Genomic DNA, 23,339 nt, shown 5'->3' on the forward strand with positions numbered 1-23,339 from the left:
AGAGAGGGAAGAAGCTAGAGTCCTGAAATTGCTGCCTGAGGTAACTAAATATATATATATAATGTATACATAGCAAAACAATAATACAAATCTCAGAAAAATACAGGTGCTCAGGACAAACATTCATTCATTGGAGAGTAATTTACTGGGTCTTTAGAGATAGGAAGCATAGGATAGAAAGATAGCTGAATATTGATGGCCTCTGGCTTATTAATAAGTCACTGTATAGACAGGATAAGTAACAGAAAAATCATTGATATTAATCATTATGAATTATAAAGTTAGTTTTTAAATGCCTAACATTTACCTATCTTCCATCCTTGATTAAGCAGCTCTTCAAACCAGAGGGTTCCAATGCCACAGAGGCTTTTGAGGGCTGGACAGTCACTAAGTGAAATCCATTTTGTCATGTCCTTAGCTGAACTCCCTCAAAAATGCAAAACATATTGAGTACATGAAGTAAATGAAGCTTTGAATAGTCTTTAAAATATGACCCATAACATAAAGGATAAACATAATTTATGTTTGAACAACTGGCCTAATTCTGCTCCCAATTAAAACAATGAGAGTTTTACCATTGAGTTCAATGGAAGCACAGATGGCTCCATTCTGATCACCCACCATGTTTAAGTGACTGCTCCTATATGTAATATTGTCTAAAACACTCTGTGTTCCTTTGTTAGCTTCAATAAATCTAGTGCCGAATGCTTCTTTTTTAAAAAGATAAGCCATTCTCATATTGCAACTTTATTTCTAAAGTATGAATTAACAAAATGTATAGGATTTAGCCAGCCTAGAATTAAGTGGTAAAGAAGATAGCTGTGTTTTCTTTTTATTATAGACAACAGTTAAAGGTTTTTTTATTCTATTATAACGTAAGGATTTTCACATCTTGAACCTGCAGCTGTATGCATAAAACTGCTGCCAACTTAAAACTGTGCATTTATTTGTTTTCTGAAGGTGGTATTTCCTGCAGCAATACTATTAATTTTTGTTTTTTCAGTTGTTTTTAAATGTGTCAATTCTTTTGTATCTTAAGTGGCTTAAAATAAAATGATGCGATGTAATATAAAAGTACCTGAATTTGCTCACAGGCCTCGTGACAATTTAGGCTATGAGATTTTATTTTGTTTTTTTTTCTGCCAGCCTGAAATCTCATAATTTGAATATGCTTGCAATAATGTGTAATTCCCTTAAATGAACAACAGGCAAATTTATTTAAATATTATCCCAGCACAGAGCAGAAAATATAGTTCATTCAAACTTGTTTGTAATTGTCAGTATTTTTTTTAACTTGCTTCAGTATAGTACTTCCACTAGAGACATGGTGATTTGCTACATTATGTAAAATGGCTCAGTGATACTCTTGAAGCATACAAGCCATAGTTCTCTATGTTCAACAGGAAAGTTTTCAAAATTTGTTTTATGCAATTTCCATAATTTTGTAATCTTTCAAATAATAAGACCTATTTTCTTTGAGTGTCATTCCTACTGATGGTAATTAAGATGCTTCATTAATGGAAGAACAGAATCAATTGTGTAGCTACCAGTGTTCTCAACCCTTCTAATTTTATTGCAAGTCTCACTATATTTGGCAATATTCCTAAAGGCCAAGCACCTTGAGTCAAGTGCCTGCATGAGAATCTCAACTTTTGCTTAGAAGAAGAAGTTGATAGCCATCATGGTTACTTGGAAATGTAAGCTGAATGTATTTTAAAGTCTAAGAAAACAATGGCAAACAAAAAGTATTAATTTAAAAACTAAAATGTTTTGTCCTTTTTAAGTTAATCTCATGCTATTTTGGGGCCTGACTCATGGTTTTTGAATGCTTGGGTTTGGTAGCACTGTGCCACACATTTGCACATGCTGTCCTTATAGCAAATTAAGTCATACATAAATTGAAATACAGCAGGGAAAAATAGTACTTGATACTCATTTACATTAAATTTTAATCTTTGTTTAAAGAGAGGCAAAAAAGACATATATAATTTTTTGAATGGTATCCTTATCAGTTTTTAGTGTTCTATTACTTGATTAAGGTTACATGGTCTAAGAAGAGTATTGACTATGTCAGCCAAACAGCATCATACTTTTCTCTCCCTGTCACCCTTTTAAATTTCCTCTGGACACAAGCAGGGATAGATGGTTTCATAAGTAACATGTTGCCTATGTATTATGGGCTAGGGACCATGGAACCAAGTTACATAAGCCCCCTCAGTGTACTTTATAACAGATAGTATACTTCTTTCTCTACACCTTTTATTTTAACTTTTAACTATCTAACATCCTGATACTGCCATACTAACACTGGGTACCTTTCCTCCCCAGACATGGAATTAGAATGTAACAATAATTTTCCATACGTCTGCCACACATACACATTCTTCTTGTATAGAAAAGAGAGCAGTTTTACTCATTGTGTTGGGGAGGGAATAAAAAACAAGAAGCATGAATATGGCTTTAGGATGGTATTTGCTAAATTGCATGTCATAACATTACATTTAAAGTAAAATTTATCCTACCCAAGTGGTAAGACTTTCATACTCCTTTACTGCATCACTCATGAATTATTTCATTTTATCCCCCTCATGGGTTTAATTTCCTTCCCTATATGCCTTCTGTGTTTTCTCTACAGGATAAATTTATGAGACTAACTGAAGAATGACATCCTCTGTAAGTACCAGCTATACCTTGATTCCCAACCAGAAATATAGACGTAGTAACCGTCGGTCCAGACGGTTTTGCAAGATCCTGGACATTGATTCCCAATCTCTGTCAACACTGGGAGATTTTAAAGCACTGCCAATAGAGATCTTTCAAATGGTCTTGGAACATCTCTCAGGTGAGAATCAGACAGAAGTTACATTACTGTCATTAGCTAATAATAATCAAATGCAAAAATCTGTTTTTTTTAAATAAAAGTCATTTTGATTCATTTAGGCCCTATTGAAAATGCTTCACCGTACTGCAAATTGAAGAGATTTTTATTGAACTTGTTGTCTAAACTTTCAGTTTGTACTTAGGAGCTCTTTGAAGCACGTGTCTGACCACCATATATAAAGGTTATTTAATAGATCCTAATCATCTGTCAGAGGATTATATTTGTCTTTTTTGTGTTACTGATGTCTCTTGGCCTGCTTAAGTAGGGACATATAGTAAAGTTCTTGATTACTGACTAGCACTGTTTTTGCAGTAAAGGTTTACAGATATACTGGGTTTTGCTTTTTCAGTGAAAGATATCAGCATGCTAAGCATGGTGTCGAAAACCATCAGCAACCGCCTTATTAATTACATCTCAACCCCATCAGGAAACAGAAGGCTTTTACAGCAAGACTTTCATAACCTTGAGCTATCTGGCAAGAGACAAGGATCCTGTATTTCTGAGCACTACAGATCTCTAGGTGACCTTTATAATGGGAACGGTAACAATTGGAAGAAAACAAAAATTGATTAAAGAGCTTCTTCAGTAATGTTTACTGATTGATAATGGTGTACATATTTTACTATTTAATATTTTCTAAAGTATTTATGCAGCCTTCTTTGGGGGTAAAATTAATTCTTGTGTAGAGGGCCAGCAGCACGGTCTATTAACTTAAATCCTGTTACTTCCCATGCTCTCAAGTAAATATAAGCTGAAATAATTATTTCAGCACACACAAATAACTTTTGTAGTAGCAATAATACTAGCAAAAGAGATACTTTGTATACTTTGTTTCCTCCAAATTTAATCTAAAGAACTATAAAAGGGGAAATAGGGGTTGGAGCAAAGCAAGTGTATTGCTCAGGGGATTAATAATGAGATAGAGTATTTTCACCAATTTATCCATGCTCAAATCCAGCTTAACTCCTGAGTGATCAAGCAACAAAGGTATTATCAGAAGCCTGTTGGATAGTCTATGTGAAGCAAATTGGTGGTCTCATTTCATTTCCTAGAAGAAAAATATGCTTGTGACAAAAATGACCATCATGGTTGCCACTGATAAGCATTCTCCTTGTCAATCTTATATTGGAATTCGAGGACTGAAATGGGCACAAAATATAAATTTTCATTTCACCTTTAGGCCAGAGCTAAGGGGCTGCTTGCAGAAGTTTGCACTATAGCTGTCTTGCTGTATTTGTTGTGTGCTAATTAAGATGTTTAACAGTAGGAGGATGGTATTTATTCTTGCTCTTACCTGCTCAACTTATTCTGACACAGTAGAAAATAAATGTTTAAAATAACGTTTCAAATGTCATTCTTACATAAAAATTGTGGTGCATTTTTAGCATATATGTTGATTGCCAAAAAAAATGCAGTTACAGGATGTAGGCCAGAGGTAGGCAGCCCCTGGCACACGTGCCAGAGCATGGCACACAAAGGCATTTTGCTTGGCACACGTGCCTTGGGGAAGGGACTGGGGCTGCACTGCCATACTACAACAAGGAGTGAGTCCCTTGTGGCTCCCCTACCATCCATCCCTGGCATACCAACATCTGACAAGTCAAGGTCGTGTGTGTTTTTGGCACTCTGCCCAAAAACATTGCCAACCCCTCATGTATTTAAATTTGACAGAGTCTAGTGGAGGGCAATAAAAATGGTTAGGGGACTGGGGCATATGACTGATGAAGGGAGAATGAGGAAACTGGGCTCGTTTAGTTTGGAGAAGAGAAGGCTGAGGGGGGATTTAATAGCAACCTTTAACTACCTGAAGGGTGGTCACAAAAAGGATGCAGCTGGACTGTTCTCAGTAGTGGCACATGACAGAATAAGGAGCAATGGTCTCAAGTTACAGCAAGAGAAGTTTAGGTTTAAGCAGGTGGCTGGACTAGATGCCCTCCTGAGGTCCCTTCCAACCCTCATTTCTATGATTTTGTGATTTACTTAGTCATGTACCCTTTCAGTCAAAAGCAATGCAGCAACCATTTCCTTCATTTTATCTACTGTATGGCTTCCACTGGAAGAGAAACAAATGTAAAGAAATCCTAGTTTGAACCATATTGATATAAATCTCCTAAACTGATAAAATCCAATAATCAAATTGACACAATTTTGTTTTTACTTTTGGAATCAAAGTTACTCAGGGTCTAACCTTAAGATGTTTTAAAAATCAAGATATTCCCAAGTTAAAACACAGTGTCAAAGCTAAGCCAACTACGAGTTACCTTAAATTGCACATAGATTGCTTGCAGGATTTTGTAAATAACCTCAGTGTATATTTATTTTATTTTTAAAATCCCCAGGTTGACAGCTGTATTCATATTTGCAGATAGGTCATTTTTAAAGATTGATCTCCTTTTCAGGAATCTGATCCCAGTCCTATTGAAGTCAATGGAAAGTTGACTTGGCTGTTTTTTAAACAAGTCCCAGAATGATAAAGTAAATGATATCTGCTATATTAGAATTCTAGCAACATATTTGCAGATTAGGAAAATAGTCTATTTAAAACTACAAGAAGTATATGACACATTTTCTGACATTTAAAAAATAACAGGTTTCCTGGGAGACTGAAAATTTAGGGAGCATTTGAGTGCTATCCTTCAGATTTCTTGGATTATTAACAAACAATTTATATATATTTTGTTCTACCATAATTTTTTGAAGGAAAAGATGTTCAATTGACTTGCTGTCCATTGATTTAGAAAAAAACAACCTGTTGCCTAGCAAACAGCTGTTGTGTATCATGACAAACTCCAGATCCTGGTATCGTAAACATGTACATTTTGAATCTTATGTAGAAAAACACTCCTGGCTCCTAGATACGTTTTACATTAAAAAAATTCAGAATATTTCCCTATTTGACCATATGATTGACTTAAATATTTTGGAAGTATAGCCTTGTATGATAAAGGGAAACAAGGATTTCCAAGTGTCAGAAAATGTTACTTATTTTACTTCTTATTTGAATATTTTTAATAGCTGTAGTTCTAATACCAATGTAATGATTTTTACTAGGTTTCAGCTGTGGCATGCATGGACTTTAAAACAAGTTAGTAAACAAACTATGTTATAAGGACCTTGTATGCTCTCTGTCATACTTTTTTACATAAAAGGCATCTGTACTACAATGGCCTGCACAAACTTTTACAATACACAGGTCATTGTATTGTACCACTTTTTGTTTGAAGGTACAGCGCTGTGTTGCTAGCATGGGGACATGTGCAGTGCATGCTTGAGGTGTTTCAGTTATGTACTTCAATTGAATGGCATGTTTGTATGTTTCTGTTCACAGGTTTATTGCTTAAAAGGTGCACACTACTGCTGCCCACAAAAGACAGGCTTAAATATATACACAAGATACTCTCAGAAGTAAGCACATACTTCATTGCTCTATTATAGTTTATATACAGTCTTGTTTAGAATCGTCACCTGAACATCATACAGTTTCAAAAAAATTTCTGGTAATAGAGTTTAATTAATTTGTGGCATTTCAGTGATTCTCATCACCATAATATCACATAATATCATTAATGTACTAACCTAGAATCAGTCCATTTTCAGTTAAAAGTCATTTCCAGACATGTACATCAACATTTTCAAATTTGGGTGCTTAAAATGGTACATATCCATATTTAGATATTGAATATTGAGATATTCAAAGAACACAAGCAAGTTAGTTCCCCATTACCTCTCAAAAGTCAGAACTTTAGATGCTTTATTTCCTTACACACTTTTTTTAAGTCTACTTTCAGCGAGTATAATCTTGCATATAACTATGCCTTTTATGTTCATCTATTCCATTGTTTATTAGATATTTTAGGACTATTACTAAACATAAAATAGGTTTCACAGATACAGGTAATATTTGCCACATTTTAGTGAAATGAACATAGACTGAAGTTCACTCCTGTGAAGAGAGCCCATAGAGAGTGTGTATACTGCTTAAATTACACTCAAGAAGCTTTTAATGGGACAGGTCTTGGGCAAGTTCTTCGCACAGGGATAAATTTTACTAGCAATTAAACATGTTTTGTTATTAAACCATAACAATTTTGGGTCCTGAAGATAGTGTATAAAAATGTAAGTAAAATATAATCTCTCTCTGAAGTCTGTCTGGCCATCTGTGGGAAGTTGGTTGGTCTCAGTTTACTTCCAAGTGGACACCGGATTTGTTAAAAACCACCACTAAATGGGAACTTGATTGAGTAGTTCAGCAGAGATGCAAGATGCTGAACAAATAGAAAATAAATCCCTTTTTAACTCCAGAAATAAATGTTTCCATTAGTGTTGCTGAACACTGCTGCATCTACACAAGATGCTGACTGTGCAGTTGGTACTGCCCAGTCATTTAGTACTTGCATAATCAAGTACTAAATGACTGCACAGTAATTGGCATTACTGTGCAGTAGCCTCCCTGCAAGGCTTCCTGGTGACACTGACTGCGCAGTAGCTCATTACTATTCTGCAGTAGCGTCACGTCACGTTTTGTGCTAATCAATGTTACTGTGCAGTAGTAACGAGCTACTGTGTAGTTAGCATCTCATGTAGTTGCAGCCACTGGCAGCATGGAAAATTTTTAATACACATAATTTTATTTTGAATTAAACTACATTGGTGAAATGAGCTAACAATGTTCTGTCTTTGCAGGTTTCCTGTTTTAAACTTAATGGTTGTCCAAATCCTTTGCACTGCTTAGGATTACAGTGTTATGGGGTATTTCTACAGGTATAGTACCTTTTAGAAAAAAGAAAGTGGGTGTTATTAACATAAAAACCAAATATGTTCTGTTATAAATTTGTCAGTCTTGAAATATTTAGCCTTTCAAGAAGGTTGCAGATAAATACAAACTTCATCCAACTTAGTTATATAGAAAAACGTTGGGTTGAAGCTGGTTTGCAAGACATTTTAAACCCTAATATTACTTTCAAGCTCCAAGTAAATGCATTTACTCACTCTACAATTGTCTGAATTTTCTTTCTGGTAGTTAAGATGGTTGATTTTATTAGTCTGGGTCTTAGTAGTAGCCTGTCTCAGGATTTTAATTAACAGTTTATTATCTATTAGAAATACATAGGAGCTATTTCACAACATTGCTTCAAACTTAAAATTCACAAGCCACTAAACCAGGATCCTCTGTATTAAGGTGGAAATATTGCATAGCTAGAGGTCTCTAATAAAATGGAAGAATTTGCAATAGCTATTTGATATGCAAATAAATCAATATCAAGTCCACAGGTTCAGCAATCAACAGTGTATTTTCTATGATAACTACTCTGACTAAAAGCAACTTAGTAAAGGCCTAAGAATAGAACTTTTAGCACTGAAGTTGAGTAAGGTATTTGGTGTCAAATGCTAGTCTTGTTATTTGTGATTTGCTTCTCTGGGACTAACCAAAGGAGACTGAGTTAGATTCCAATTTCAGTTTCACCCACAGAAATCTAGAGAAAGACCACTGACTTCAAAGCTAGCATCTAGGTCAATGTTTCTCTAGGCCAATGTTTCTAAGTTGCAGTGTTCTTAATTTTTATTAACCATTACATTAGCATTCAGAGGGTTTTAAAAACAGAGCTGAGGTCTTTATAGCAAGATAAAGGATTCTGTATACATTTACTTTCCCCTTGGACTCAAGCATCTTTGAGTCAAATGTTTTGTTACATGATACATTTGGGATCTCACTATTGTATAGATAATTTAGATATGGCTGCAGAGATTATTAATGATATTCTTATAGCCTGCAACATGTCTGTTTTGAAAACAGGAATTAAGGTAGAAGTAACATATAGTAATTCAGATGTACTAGTCTTTGTTATGCAAGTTCATTCTCTCTAAAGATACAGAAAAATGATATCACATGTAAGACTATTAGAACCTGCATTGAGATTTCAGTCTATGTAACTCTCTATGCATTTTCCCCTTCATTTGATGTTTTCAGATGCTAACAGCAGGCTGGGATGAGCTAGAGTGCCATCGGGTTTTCAACTTCCTCTGTGAGCTGAGCAATCTACCCCGTAAAATGCACACAGTTGTCAGCAGCAAGCCAGGTAAATACTTGAAACAGAAGAAAGGCCTGGAAAATAAGGACTGTGACAACAGTCCTTATTTTCCTAGCATGACAGCTGCATCATCCTTTTTCACAGTTCAGGAAATAGATTCAGGTTATTGCAAAGGGGAGAGATTACTAAGGAACCAGAATTAAGGATGTTTTTGGTCATATGATCATCATGGTACCTGAGCCTTTGTTGATCCTTATGATGTGCTAGCTGTGGTAAAAGGTTAAAAAATGGGTGATATGAAGGTGGTAGCATGCCTACATACAGCTGAATTTATTTATTTCCTTATGAGAACTACATCCCATGTGGTGAAGATAACTGCTTTGAGAGAGATTAGTTTTTATCTTATCTTTGCATTAATTTCAGTTTTGTAAGGTGCACGTGTGTGCATATAAATATGTATATATCTATACATCTCCAGAAGAAAGTGACTGCAAGTAAAAAATATATTCTTGGCTTTTATATGTTAGCAAAGTCCATAAGAAAAGGAAAAAAAGTTATGGATATATTACTTTTTCCTTATCTTATGGACTTTACTTATATAGCAATTGGAAAAGTCCAGAAAAAGAAAAAGTTCTGGATATGTATGTTTTTTTCCTTATCTAATGGACTTTGCTAACATAGAAGCAGACACATTTTGGTAACTTGCTTTATGTTAAATTAGAAATCTTAATTATCAAATGTATATATAATTTCCATACACAGTATAACATCCTATTCTTCACTTTATTACTCAATGCCTGTTACCAATGCAAAAATGATGCGGCAAAGTAAAAAGTCAGGGTCACTGTTTTATCTGTAACTTAAAATACAGCACTAAAATGACATATGGTCCGCAAGAAATCCTCAACTGGCCCAGTGGAGTACCTAGTATTTCATTTGAAAGATTCATGTATGTCCCTTTTCATAAATAAGTATAAAAGCTAAGCTTGCAGTCCACTACTACCATGTCCTCTTGTTGCCATCATCTGATGGCAGGCAGAAATAATAAAGTAACTGAGTGTGCCTGAAATAAGGCATGAGGAATAGCAGGGAAATCAAAGTTATCAGGCAGGTAAAACCTGGTTTTGAATCAGTGTAGTATGTCCATTAAAGACATTCTGGAATAATTACAGTGCACATCAGTCAGGCCTCAAAGCTCTTATTTATTCCAGTTTAACGCTAGCATAAAAGCACTGACTTCAACAATTTTATGCTAGTTTGTTTCATGTTGATATGCAATGAGACTCATGCCTTGAAATTGCAACGCAAGTTAAATATTTAGGCTCCCTAAACTTCTCACTAGGAAACCCTCTGCTTCTTTAGATGCTTAAATACCTTTAAAAATCTGGCCCTGTGTTCAGATATCCTTAAAACTTTGTTTTACCTATTCTTTAAAATCAAGAATATTACCAAAATCTTGGGTTTATAATGTACAAATTCCCTTGTCTCAGGAAGTGCCCGAAAACTGGAGTTGCGGATACGACTATATTGTCGCAGTGTCCTGCTGAACCACTGGATTCATCGAAGTGATTCTGCATTTTGGCTGACTCGTATCTTAAAACCATGGCCAATGGTTAATCAAGCTCGGTTGCTATACATCATTTTTGGGCCAGTCTCTTCTCTAGATGGTGAGCAGTTTTCTCAAAAATAAAGACGACAAAAGAAAAAGGAAATTGATATTTTGATCTGTGTAGCATACCTGAGCCTCGGGGGCAGTCATGACACCACCTGGTGGCCTCACAATTCCTGCCCTGCTCTGACACTCTGGGTACCCTTCCTTTTTTACCCTCTCACCTGCCACTCCTTGCTGTTATTATTTTATCTTGAGAAAGGGAGGCTGCCCAGGGTCCCAAAGCGAGCCTTGTCTATTAGTAGTCAGGGGTTCCCCACACATCTTGCTGATACCCATTTTGCCCTCAAATGCTAGGTGGGCCCTCCGGACCTATCCGTGCCCCCAGGTCACCTGTTGCTTTAAGAGCTATTCATGGCCTCTGACCTTCCCTACAGCCACGCCCATGCCTTGCAGATGTTATGGGTTATCATTTAGGTGAGGCAATTTGCCCCCACAGCAGCATGAAACTACCTGGAGCCTCCACTCCCTTGTTGGGGCTTTGGCCTTCCCAGCTTCTGCCTCTTCTCTCGCTAGTCCCTTAACCTAGGCTCACTGCATCAGACCTGGCTTCTGGGTCCCAGTCCTAATCTCGCCCTCTTGGGCTCTGGTTTTGCCTCTTTTGGGCTTCAGACTCCTGGTCCTGGTTCTAGCCCCTCTTGGGCTATGGCCTTCTCTGGTCTAGACTTTAACCCTTCCCAGTTGCCACTTGTCAGCACCTTGAGCCCAGGCTCCAAACAGCCACTTGGGTACCACTGTGACCTTCTTCTACCCTGTTAGTCACAGTCTAGTCCACCAATGTAAACTAACAAAAATGTAAGCCCACTGGCTATAACGCAAACTATCCCCACACTGGGCCTGCACATAAATCCCATCTTGCTGGCTGTACAACTAAACGTCCCCTCACCCTGGATCATATACCTCTGCAAGACATGAATGACTGACTTGCAGTCCTCCAGGACAGCTTAGGTTTCAGCCAGGCACTCCTCTGCAGCCGTCTGTTTCAGGAACACTTCTCTCTGCCATTTGCAAGGCCAGACCGCCTGCCTCAGCTCAGACCCTGAGTTTATGCGCCTCCCAAGCCCTGCCCCTTCCCATTAGGTGGCTTTCCAGCTACCCACAGGGGTTTCTAATTAGAACCTGATGGCTAACCTGCACAGTAGCTTGTGACTGCTGCTCTGCCTACTTTAGCAGTTCCCTAGAGCAGAGGTCTGCCCTATTGTGTTATCACAATATAGCACTGCGATAGGCATGAATAGCTTCTGGCCGCTGGCTGCCTATTTCCCTGCAGCCAGCTCATCATGGGCAGTGTTTCCCCCTGACCTGGGGTACTCTCTCTGCTACTGCTTTCCTCTTAAAGTAACGGGACCTTCTGGCTCTGATCTGCCAGACAATTTCTGGAAATAAATGAACTTTCAAAGAACCAATGAGTGTTTGGGGCAGATGTACTTTCAGCCAAGAGATTGAGCTATGTATTTGAGTCTGAGGCACTAATGCAGCCCATGAGTCAGGACACAGCAACAACCTCTTTAGCCTTTGTTTGTTCCAAACATGAATGCAAGTTGTGAACCCACTGGTGACCCCTCTTCTATCACCATGCCCAGTCACAACAGCTCTTTCCTCTTTCTATAAAGGGTGGTGCTATAGGACTTTTCAGCAGCAATGAAATGTGAAGTTTCCTGTGTAGCTTTTCTGCCTACCAACTCCCAGTAGTGCAGAAATGCAGTGGTGTCCTCTGTTTGGAGCTTTGCCAGGGGAAAGAAGGATCTCACCCCCAGAGAAGCAGCACCTGGGTTTCTTGAATTTAACTTTGGAATGCAGCATCTACCTCTGTGCAGATTTATTATTCCTAGAAAACTGATTATTGTTTCAAGATTTTTCCTGACTCAGGGGGCACATCTACACAAGACGCTTACTGTGCATTGGGCTAATAACACTGTGCAGTACAGCTTCACAGTACAAACTGTGCTAATAGCCTACTGCACAGTGTTAGTCTAATGCACAGTAAGCACCACTATTTAACTGCGTTGGTGCTAGTGTGCAGTAACTTTAGTTACTGTGCATTTAGCTAGTACTTTGTTAAGGAAATAGTAAACTAAATGTGCAGTATCTAAGGCACATTAATGAACATGTAGACACACCCAGTTTATGTTAATTTGTGAAGAAATTTAAGTTTCCAAGTATCTCTTGTTTAGATTTACTATTGTACAGATTTACACTGGTGTTGATTCTCCTAATTTACAGTAGTGTGAGAGAAGAATTGAGCACTTAATGTTAGTTATGCTACATAAACCAAGAATTTCCAGGAATTTTGTTGTTTTGTTCTGGGTTTTTAGCTGTGTTAGTGTAAGCTCTTTAGAACAGCAGTTCTGCCTGTTTTTATTTGTTTGAATGGTACTGTGCACTCCTATGATGTATAAGTTGCATTTTTTGCCAAGCTCTGAATACATGCAAATCCAACTGAAATCAATAGGAACTTAAGTATCTCTGAACCCTAGGCCCTATAGAAGTAGCAAAGAATGATATTGAGTAAAAAATGAACCCTTCACCTGTTTAACTCAAGCTTTTTTAAAACAATTGTTAAAATTACATATACAAGTGAAGAAATTGCAGAGGCTATATTTTCCCCTCCTTTTTCTCCATCTGTGTGGTGTCAAGGTAATCTTAGCATTGAATCAGAAGCATGTGTGCCTTTCTGCTGACAAATTCATTTTTTTTCAAGTAAACATTAACACTGTGTTTCCTGAAAGATTTGTGCTAGTCTCTAATGATTTCTCTGCAACCACCAATGTTGTTTACTAGTAGGGAGTTATGAACTGCCCAAATCACCTTTTTATCCCCCCAAACCATGCTTTGCTTCCAGGCTATACAAGCTTCCTTGTTTAGTGCGCTGCTTTGCCACTTAGTGGTGATTGTGATTACTGTTACCCAGGACATGTGGTCTGGCAGAAAATGATAGAAGGACCTACAGATGAAACCAGTTTAAAGGGTCTTGCTGATGCCATTAAACTCCTGTATGACACAGAAGCTAAAGAGTGGACTGCAGATGATGTTATCAGTCTTGTGGATGAATTGTCAGGTATGTTTTTGCTTTTATCATAGAATTGGGATAGTATGACCATACCTGGCCAGAGTAGAGATAAATGGGTTTCAGATAGAGCAAGACTGGGGCTCTCTGAGCACTTCATGACAGCTGTACTAGAAAAGTTAGTGTCCCAGATAGAAGGAACCAGCACTGCATATGAATGATGAGCTGTTTATCCCAAGAGTGAAATGCTTTAAGGAATAATAGATTAATCATTTTAGAAATTAATATTGTTATATGAAAGAGATGCTTGTTCAATTGTTTAATTTTCTCAGTCATCTACTTCAGTGGTTCTCAACCTTTTTTGTACCAGGACCCACCTGTGAACATCAATGGCCAGTCCCGACTCAGTGCCCCTCACTCCGGGCCCACTGCCCCCTGCCCTCAGTCCCTCACAGTGTGGGACAGGGCTGGTAGGTGTGTGGGGCAGGAGGGTGGGGTGTGGGACATGGGTCCCCTGGCAGGCTGAACCTTTGCCAACCTGCAAGAGAAAAGCCATGGTTTCCCACGTTTTTCTCCTTTAAAGGAGAATCCATTTTTAAAGCTTGTTCTCAACCCTTTCAAATATTCTTGTGACCCGACCCATGGCTTGAGAAACACTGTTCTACTCAAGTTCTGTTTACTACCTGGATATTTCATCCTGAGGGTTGAAAACCTAGAAGTGAAGTTAGCTTCCCTTATTTCTAGCCATTTTGTGTATTTCCATTATTCAGACTAATTCAAACACAAAAATAAGTAGGAAGCATACATAATAAAGATTTTCCAACAGCTTCATTTTTAATAAGCTAAAAAGGCTTTATTAGAAATGTAGATAAGAGCATTTTTTTAATTTGATCTTTTAAAACAGTTCTCTTGTTTCTTCAAACAGACTAGAGTTGCTGTTATGAATGGATCTAGAATCTATACCAAAGAATCTGTGAACTCTCCTAAACTAAATGGACAATATAAACTTTTAAGTTTTGAGCAATTGTATTGTGGATTTTATTATTATCAGCCTTAATACAATCCATTTTGGCTCTATAGTAGCTCCGTATCTCCAGATGAATTGGAATAGGCTGTCCCCTCGTAAATGTTAGGTACTGAATGCAATGATTCATAACTTTAAATGTTTCCCAAATTGTTTTCCCGTAAATCCTTCTTTTAGTGTAATTTTAAGCATTCACCAAGTCTCTTGAATCAAAGGTCATACAAATTCTTTGTGTTTTGTTGCAAGTGGTTCCCCGGGAATGGCTTATGGAAAATAATGCTCGTCTCCTTATCCTGTGTGGGAACAACATCTGTTTCACCTTCATGGCCAGTAAAGCTGTGAATGGGCGGGCTGTTGAGCTGGCCAGGCTAATGGTCTTTCTAGCTTTGGTGAGTACTACATCTGCAGTTCTGCTTTCTCAGACGTCAGGGTTTCTTTTTCTACTGACATTGGTGTAACTTTATCAAGAAGCGTGTCTCTCAGTTGCCTTAAGGTTCCTACTTTCCTGCTGGAAAGTAAATGTTGGTTCATTCAGCATAAGGTGAAAATAAAATTCTTCCCCCAGAATAGCTTGGGTAGAATAGATGTATATCATCCCCTTCACGTGTCCTGTTACAAAGGGAATTCTAGAATAGGAATGAGCCTGATCATTTTAGGCTGATTATTTTTTATAACCTTACTGTCACTGAGGCTACATATTTACAATATTTCTTATATGTGCCAGGTCTGTGAGAAGGACCTGTACTGTATGGACTGGACAGTAAAAATGATGCAGAAAGTCTGCAAGGTTTTCAGCACTCCAGGAGAGAAGAATAACTTCCTGCAGAGTGTTGAGAATGCGTTTGCTCACCTGATCATGGATATGCTACAGTCTGTAATGTCTGGTAAGTTCCAATGCCTGTCGACAAACTGCTATCCCCTTAAACAGGACCCAGCCAAGATTCCAGCACAGGAGGGGATGGGGAACTACTGTCCTCATAGGTCCAGCCTGGACCCCTTCTTCATCGCCCAGGGCTATATATGGAGTGGTTGGGGGCCTGTGACAGGTGTGCCTCTTCGGGGTCTGTCCACTAGTGACCCCACCCACCTGTTATGGGCCAATTGCCCACCATGCCTTGTTGTTAATTGCTTAATTAGAGGATGTTAATTGAGCTGGAGGCTGCCCATTTCCTGCCCCGATGCCAGGGGGTGCTACCTGTGGCTCCTTTCCTCCCCTTACACCGCAGCCCCAGCCTCACAGATGGTACTCACATCGGTTAGTCTGAGCCTTACTATATTCTGGCCCCCTTGTCTTCCCTGGGCTCTCCGTGGCCCTGCTCCACTGGGTGCCTCACTGGGCATTTGTCAATGCTGCTCACCCCCTCTGGGGCTCCTCACTGCCCTCTCTCCGGAGCTTCTCACTGTCAGTGCTGCCCTCTCTCTGGGGCTTCTCAATGCCCCCTTAGCTCTGGGGTTTCTCTCGCTCAGATGGGCTCAGGTGGCCATAGCCATGCCTGGCCCTAACTCTCTTCCTCGGGGTCTTGAACCCCTGCCTGGCTCAGGTGGACTTGGCCTTACCTGGCCTCCGACGCTACACTCCATCTCTGGGGCTGGGGTCTGTACACCCCAAAGTGCTGTGCCCTCGCAGGCGTTGGGGCCAGTGCCCCTCAAAATGCTGCACCCTCTCAGGCGCCGGGGTCAGTGCACCCAAAAATGCTGCGCCCTCACAGGTGTTGGGGTCCCCACACTACCGGGGGTCCCCTATGAGGCCTCCACCAACCCCTAATAGCCTCACCCAAACCACCAGTCTAAACAGCGAACACAAAAACACAAGCCCCTGGGCTATAACATAAAATCTAAGCTGTCTGGCTAAACAACATTCAATCTCTACCAGGGAATTCTCCACCCCATAACGGCTATCAGGAGCTTCTCGTGCAGTCAGGCTTCCCCCCTCTGTTTGCTCTGGCAGAGCTCCTTCTCCCTTGGCTGCCGGCAGGGAACTGCCTGCCTGGCCTCAGCCTGGGGTTATATGGGAGCCAGGCCCTGCCCCTTCCGGTCAGCGGACTCCCACCAGTTACCCTGGCAACCCGCAGCTAGATTCCTTACTTATTGCTTAGGCAAGGACAAGACTGAGGCCCATATTCGGGCAAGGATTTTTGGCCAGGACTGTTGCGGGAAGTGGCGAGGTATTGCGCTTCGTGTCCCATGTGCCAAAAAGTGAATCCAAGACAACACCCAAAGGCTCCTTTAGTTCTGATGCCTTTGGTGGAGGTTCCCTTTGAGCGGGTGGTGCTGGACATTGTGGGGCTGCTTCCCCAAAGTAGCACCGGAAACCAGTATATATTAGTTTTACTGGATTATGCCACGAGGTACCCGGAAGCTATGCTGATGTGGACCGTGTCCACCCCAAAGGTGGCAAACGAGCTGGTGAAGATATTCTCCTATGTAGGACTCCCTAAAGAACTGCTGATGGATCAGGGAACAAATTTTATATTACGAGTGTTTGAGGGAGTGAGTAAAGCTTTAGGAATTAAACACCTGAGGACAGCAGTGTATCATCCCCAAATGGATGGGCTCGTAGAACGTTTCAATCAAACACTGAAACAGATGTTAAAGACGTTTGTGGTCGAGAGTCCTCAGGAGTGGGATAAAATGATACCACCATGGTTGTTTGCAGTAAGGGAGGCACCCCAAGCCTCAACTGGGTTTTCACCCTTTGAATTATTATACAGCTGCCAACCAAAGGGGATCCTGGATCTGATTAAAGAGAGTTGGGAAGGACAGCAGAGTAAAGACCAGAACTTGATCCAATATGTAATACACCTGTGGGAATGTCTTGAAGCAGCTCGGCGCGCGGTCTTAGGAAGCCTCAGGGAGGCGCAACAACGTCAAGTGAGATATTACAACTGAGGTGCCTGGGCAAGGACATTTGACATGGGAGATTGTGTGTTGGTTCTATTGCTGGACCGGAAGAGTAAGTTGCTTGCTCGGTGGCAGGGACCCTACGAAGTTATACACCAAGTGGGACCCACAGACTACGAGGTGTACCAGACAGATAAACAGAAAAAGCAGGTATACCACATTAATATGCTAAAGAAGTGGGAGGACCTGGAATGCATGTACCTAGCCCTCCATCCCGAGGGATTAGATTTGGGACCCTTGTTGACCAAGGAGAATGGACTGGGGGACGGAGAACTGGCCCTGCAGCTATCAAAAGCACAGAGAAGACAGGCTGCCGAGCTAATCAGGGAGTATGGAGATGTATTCCAGGAAACGCTTGGGGAAGCTTGGGGTGTGGTACATCGGATAAGAACTCCTCCGGGCCAGGTGATCCGTGAGCACTGGTGACAGATTCCCCAGAGACTGCAAAGCCAGATAAAGACAGAGATAGCGATGATGCTGGAGAAGGGCATCATATGCGAATCCCACAGCGACTGGCGGAGTCCCATCGTAGCAGTACCTAAGCCCAATGGGAAAATTCATCTCTGTATTGATTTCCGGAAGGTAAATGCAGTAGCTAGGTTCGATGCCTACCCAATGCCGAGAATAGATGAGCTGACAGAAAACATTGGGCAACCTCACTATATCTCCACCTTAGACCTGACAAAAGGTTACTGGCAGATCCCAGTGGCACCAGAAGATCAAGAAAAGACAGCATTCGCCACACCTTGGGGTCTTTTCCAATTCCGGCGCATGCCATTTGGATTACATGGAGCCACAGCTACATTTCAACGTCTAATAGACAGAGTTTTGGCTCCCCGTGGGGGTTATGCTGCGGCTTACATTGACAATATTATAATCTACACCGCAAGCTGGGAGGAACATCTCACCACACTGAGAGCGGTAGTGCAAGACTTGAGAAGGACCGGGTTGACAGCCAATCCGAAGAAATGCACGATAGGGAAAAAGGAAACACAATATCTGGGGTTCCTAGTAGGAAGCGGAAGGGTGAGACTATTGTTAAACAAGGTGGAGGCCTTGCAGAAGTATCAAGCTCCTCATACTAAACGACAAGTAAGGGCCTTTTTGGGGTTAGCCAATTATTATAGGAGGTTTCTACCTCACTTTGTGGAGGTGGTAGTGCCTTTGACAGAGATGATAAAGGCGGGGGCTCCTACCAAGGTGAGATGGACACCGACTGCGGAAGAGGCTTTTCGAGCAGTGAAGGATGCACTATGTTTACAACCCCTACTATATACACCAGACTTTAATAAACCGTTCCAGCTGCAGACTGATGCATCAAAAGTAGCTATTTGAGCAGTGTTGCTGCAGAGAGAGGGAGAAGAGCGCCCTATAGGCTACATAAGTAAGAAATTACATTCACCGGAACGGAATTACGCCACAATAGAGAAGGAGTGTTTGGTGATTAAATGGGCTGTTGAAACACTCTGGTACTATCTACTAGGATGTCGGTTCATGCTGATCACATGCCCCTACGCTGGCTACAAAATATGAAGACAAACAATGCTAGGCTGATGAGGTGGGTCCTTAGTCTGCAGCCATATTGTTTTGAGATAAAACTTCACCCTGGGACCCTGAATACAAATGCCGACTTCTTCTCAAGACAATATGAGGAAGAAGAGGGGCCCGGAGAAATGGAAGGACCTCAGACAAGACAGAAGAAAAGGGGATGTGTAGCAGGGAACTCTAACCCTGTTACTAGGAGGCAGGATGACCCCTCTAAGTACAGACCCTTCCAGTCAGGGCCAGCCCGTCAGAGGACGGGAGGAGGAAGGTCAAGGCCTCATAAAGGGAAGGAAGAAAAAAAGGAGAGGGGCGTCAGAGAGGCAGACCCCCATGGCTACAATATAGCGTTTGCCATCTTGGCCGAAGGATGCATCAAGCCCAGGGCCCTACAGACCTAAGTGCACCCTACCAAGGCTGGCTAATGTGGGGGGACTACCTGTGGTGGATAACTCCCAACAAAACCCACATGGTGCACCCTTGGGGAACAGGCAAGTAGGAGGTGCCTGAACACCTCTGCCTCCTGTATCTGGGTTGTTGGGTGCCTGAAGAAAGGCCAAGAGAGGAGCCCAGATGGATGCAACACCCCGCGAGAATGAAGATCAGCCTCGGTGAGTCTGAATCTTGAGTGGGGGAGGTGTGTAGCAGGGCACTGAGATGCCCACTACTTGTGGAGCAGTAAGTAAGGAATCCAGCTGCAGGTTGCAAGGGTAACCGGTGGGAGTCAGCTGACTGGAAGGGGCAGGGCCTGGCTCCCATATAACCCCAGGCTGAGACCAGGCAGGCAGTTCCCCACTACAGGGCCTTACAAAAGATGAGATATGACTTTTATATTTACAGTCTGCTGTTGGTCTATTTATGTTATGTGGTTTGGGTTGTTTTAATTTGGTTTTGTTATCATAAGGAGTGTATATTTTAAGATTATGCTAAAACACTTACTGGCACAGCTTTAAAAGAGGCACTTTTTGTAGGAATAAAATATACAAGCCATCAGTGGGAATGTGTTCAGTCACAGATGCTCAACTGTGTAAATAGATTCAGGATAGAGGTAACCTGTAGGCAATCGAAGAGACCTCTAATGCTTCAGATACTGACATTTACTTAATGTTTCTAAACATATTGATGACATCAGTGTACCTCACTTTTTTGCTCCCTTTTTACCAAAAGTGTCCAAACTTTGCTTAAAGGATATTGGCTTGTCCAGAGATTATGAACTGTACCTATATGCAGAGTTCTCTTTTGATTCCAGCAGAAGGTTGTTTGGATTAAGCTGGAGCCTTGCATGCTAGGGCCTGGACCCTTTCTGGGCTGCTTCTCCATCCAATATCAAAGCACTTGCAGGCTGAATTGTTTAAGCTGCATTTGTTCCTTGGTCCACATATTTGTCAGCTTTCATATAAGCCCAAGACAGGTTATAACTGCAAGCAAGAAAGATATATGCGGTTAGGACAATTTCTTTCTTTAAAGTATGATTGTTTTTGTCCGTCCTTGGTCAAACTGGCTATGGAATTCTGGAAAGAGAATCTTCTAGGCTATTACAGCTAGCCAAGAGCCATATTTTGTCTAAGTGGAAAATATTTAGCTTCTGCTAAGATACTGCATGAATGAATTCTGGTATCTTCTGCCTTCAAGCAAGTCTTGTTTTTATTAACTATTTTTTAAATATTTATTTTGTGGTACTTAGGAGATCGTGATGAAGAAGACAGCAGTTTTTTGAATCTGTTTCATCTTGTGAATGCACAAGCTAATTTCCATAAAGAAATCTTGTACTTGACTTTGAGAAGCACCTCCACCTAGCTAAAACTTTTAGAGAAAGGTGGCCTACTTCCTTCCCCCATTTATTTTCTCACACATGCAAAACAATGTTAATTTACCCTTTAAGTTTGCTCTCCAGGAGGCAGACTGGAGATGCTAGCAGAATGCATATCAGAAGAATTATAAAAAAAACTTCTGGAAAGTACTGTGGTACCTCAAAGACTCTATAGCATGGCCCTGTACAAATTTGTCTGCGGCTTTGTGTCACAATTGCTGAGAAGCCAATATATGGCATTCCATGATTCAACTGCTGAGTATGGGAATATACATTGCATTCTTTTCCCACTGTGTGTGTGTTTGCATACAAAATAAAAATGACATGGTTTTCATATTTCATGCACATCCACAATTAAAGAATGTTATCTTAGCTCAAAACAGAAAAATATCTTGAACTTTCAGTTTTGTTTTCTTTGTGGGCTCCATTAAGACATATCATTAGAGAGGGATGGCCAGGTTTTTCAAAGTTGCCAGAGTATCTATAATTAATTTTACTTTCTTAGTTTTGGAACACTACGGTAGTTATATTGCATGGATTGTTCACTAGATTTTAGCTCAGGAAACATCCTTGAATATAGCCCTAACTTTATGGTTAAGGAAGGCAAAAATAATTTTTACGCTGGATGACAAAACAGAGCCAGCTTCAAATGTACCTGTACCTAGCTATTTAATGTGGGTAATAACCAGATAGTTAAATTGAAAAAATATGTATTTTTCCTGTGTAAACAAAGTCAAAGAAGGGTGCAGGTACTTAAGATCACTCTTTTTATTGAAGTATCCTATTTAAAAAACATAGTATGGTACATAGTAGGGCTGTACGAAATTTAGCTGCCAGTTTTGTTTTGACACTATTTCAACTCGTTTCAAGGTCAAAACAGCAAAATTGAAATGGAACAGATGTAGTTGAAAGAGCCTCGAAACAAAATGAGGCAAGTTGAAACGTTTTGCTGTTTTGACACAATTTCGATGTTTTGCCCATAGGCTATAATGAGGAAGGACAAAACAGCCTATAACATTTTCATTTCTCACCTGATTTAGATGAAACTTGCAGGAATAATAGTGCGTTCTGAGGGCATGAAGCCTGCCAAGATTCAAGGGGATAAGTGAAGGGCGTTTGGGGAAGCTGCACCCCACAATTTTGAACACAAAGCTCGTGTCACATGTATGTGTTAAACCACAGCGGGGTCAAAACTGCAGGCATGCTAGCCCCTGTGGAGGCCATAAAGCCTGCCAAGTTTCAAGGAGATAGGTACAGGGGTTTGGGGGAAACTGCACCTCAAGCAGTTTGTAAGCAACACTCGTGACATGGGTGACACTGTGTGTTAAGGTGCAGCAGGGTGAAAGCTGCAGGGCTGCTAGCCCTTGCTGAGGCCACAAAGCCTGCCAGCTATCAAGGAGATAGGTGCAGGGGGAATCTGGGTTCTGGGGGCCTGCACCTTTAGCTGCTGACAGGCAAAACTCATGCCATGGGTGCTTTTGCAACTGTCTGTCTTGGGGCGTGGGGCGGGGGGCGGGTAGGGCAGTGGAACTACTGCAGGCCTGGCTGCTAGGCCCTGCTGCAGCCACAAAGCATGCCAGCTGTCAAGAGGATAGTTGCAGAGGGGTTCTGGAGCCCTGCACCCCTAGGTGCTCACAGGCAAAACTCATGACATAGGTGATTGTGCAACTGACTGTCTCTGTCTTGGGGCAGAAACAGTTCCTGGCTCTGTATTGATTCTTTCCTCTCCTTAGTCTGTGGTTCTGTAGCTGTTAATCCTTGCTCATTAACTCATTATCGTGGCTAGCTACTGAGTATTGAGCTGGTCCCTGAGTGAAGCATGATTGTTTGCATAACACAGTAGCTTGCTAGCGCAAGCACCCATGTCTTGAGTTTTATCTGTCAGCAGCTAGGGGTGCAGGGCCCCAGAACCCCTGCACCTTTCTCTTTGACAGCTGGCAGGCTTTGTGGCCACAGCAGGGCCTAGCAGCCAGGCCTGTGGGAGTTCCCCTCACCCCTCCCCTCCCCTCCGTGCCCCAAGACGGACACAGTTGCACAAGCACCCATGACACGAGTTTTGCCTGTCAGCTGCCAGAGGTTCAGGGCCCCAGAACCCCTGCACCTATCTCCTTGACAGCTGGCAGGCTTTGTGGCCTCAGCAGAGGCTAGCATGCCTGCAGCTTTCACCCTGCTGCACCTTAACACACACAGTATTACCCGTGTCACGAGTTTTGCTTGCCCACTGCTTGAGGTGCAGTTTCCCTCAAACCCCTGCGCTGTGCTTGAGGTGGGCCTCAGCTGCACTGGAAGGGGCCTATGAGAAAGCTATGGTGAAATTTGGAATGGCTGCAGCCCCCCTTCCCATAGCTCCCCACCCAGCACTGCCACCATCTGCCCTGAGCGCAGTGCTACAGCCTGCCCCGCCTGCCCAGCACAGATCCAGGGGCACACATCCCTCCTCTCTTTGCTCTTCCAGACAAGTGGCAGGAGCACCCCC

The 23,339-nt window shown here is 41.3% G+C and overlaps 1 protein-coding gene across 5 annotated transcripts; it reads left to right on the forward strand.

Annotated features, from left to right (window-relative positions):
* Positions 1-21,319, forward strand: FBXO47 (F-box protein 47). Of its 5 annotated transcripts, none has more exons than XM_019507510.1 (11): positions 1-40; positions 2,636-2,842; positions 3,231-3,401; positions 6,210-6,286; positions 7,565-7,642; positions 8,850-8,958; positions 10,401-10,577; positions 13,491-13,637; positions 14,857-14,999; positions 15,335-15,494; positions 20,738-21,319. In XM_019507510.1, the coding sequence occupies exons 2-11, from the start codon at positions 2,662-2,664 to the stop codon at positions 20,848-20,850; spliced, it is 1,356 nt and encodes a 451-aa protein (XP_019363055.1). In that variant the 5' UTR covers positions 1-40; positions 2,636-2,661; the 3' UTR covers positions 20,851-21,319. The 5 variants fall into 5 exon arrangements, with proteins under 5 accessions (XP_019363055.1, XP_019363046.1, XP_019363079.1 ...); XM_019507501.1 differs by lacking the exon at positions 1-40 and adding an exon at positions 295-459; XM_019507534.1 differs by lacking the exons at positions 1-40; positions 10,401-10,577 and adding an exon at positions 295-459.
* The last annotated feature ends 2,020 nt before the right edge of the window (positions 21,320-23,339 follow it).

Source organism: Gavialis gangeticus, unplaced genomic scaffold (assembly GCF_001723915.1).
Source record: "Gavialis gangeticus isolate Ggan-Ray unplaced genomic scaffold, GavGan_comp1, whole genome shotgun sequence".
Classification (NCBI taxonomy): Eukaryota; Metazoa; Chordata; order Crocodylia; family Gavialidae; genus Gavialis; species Gavialis gangeticus.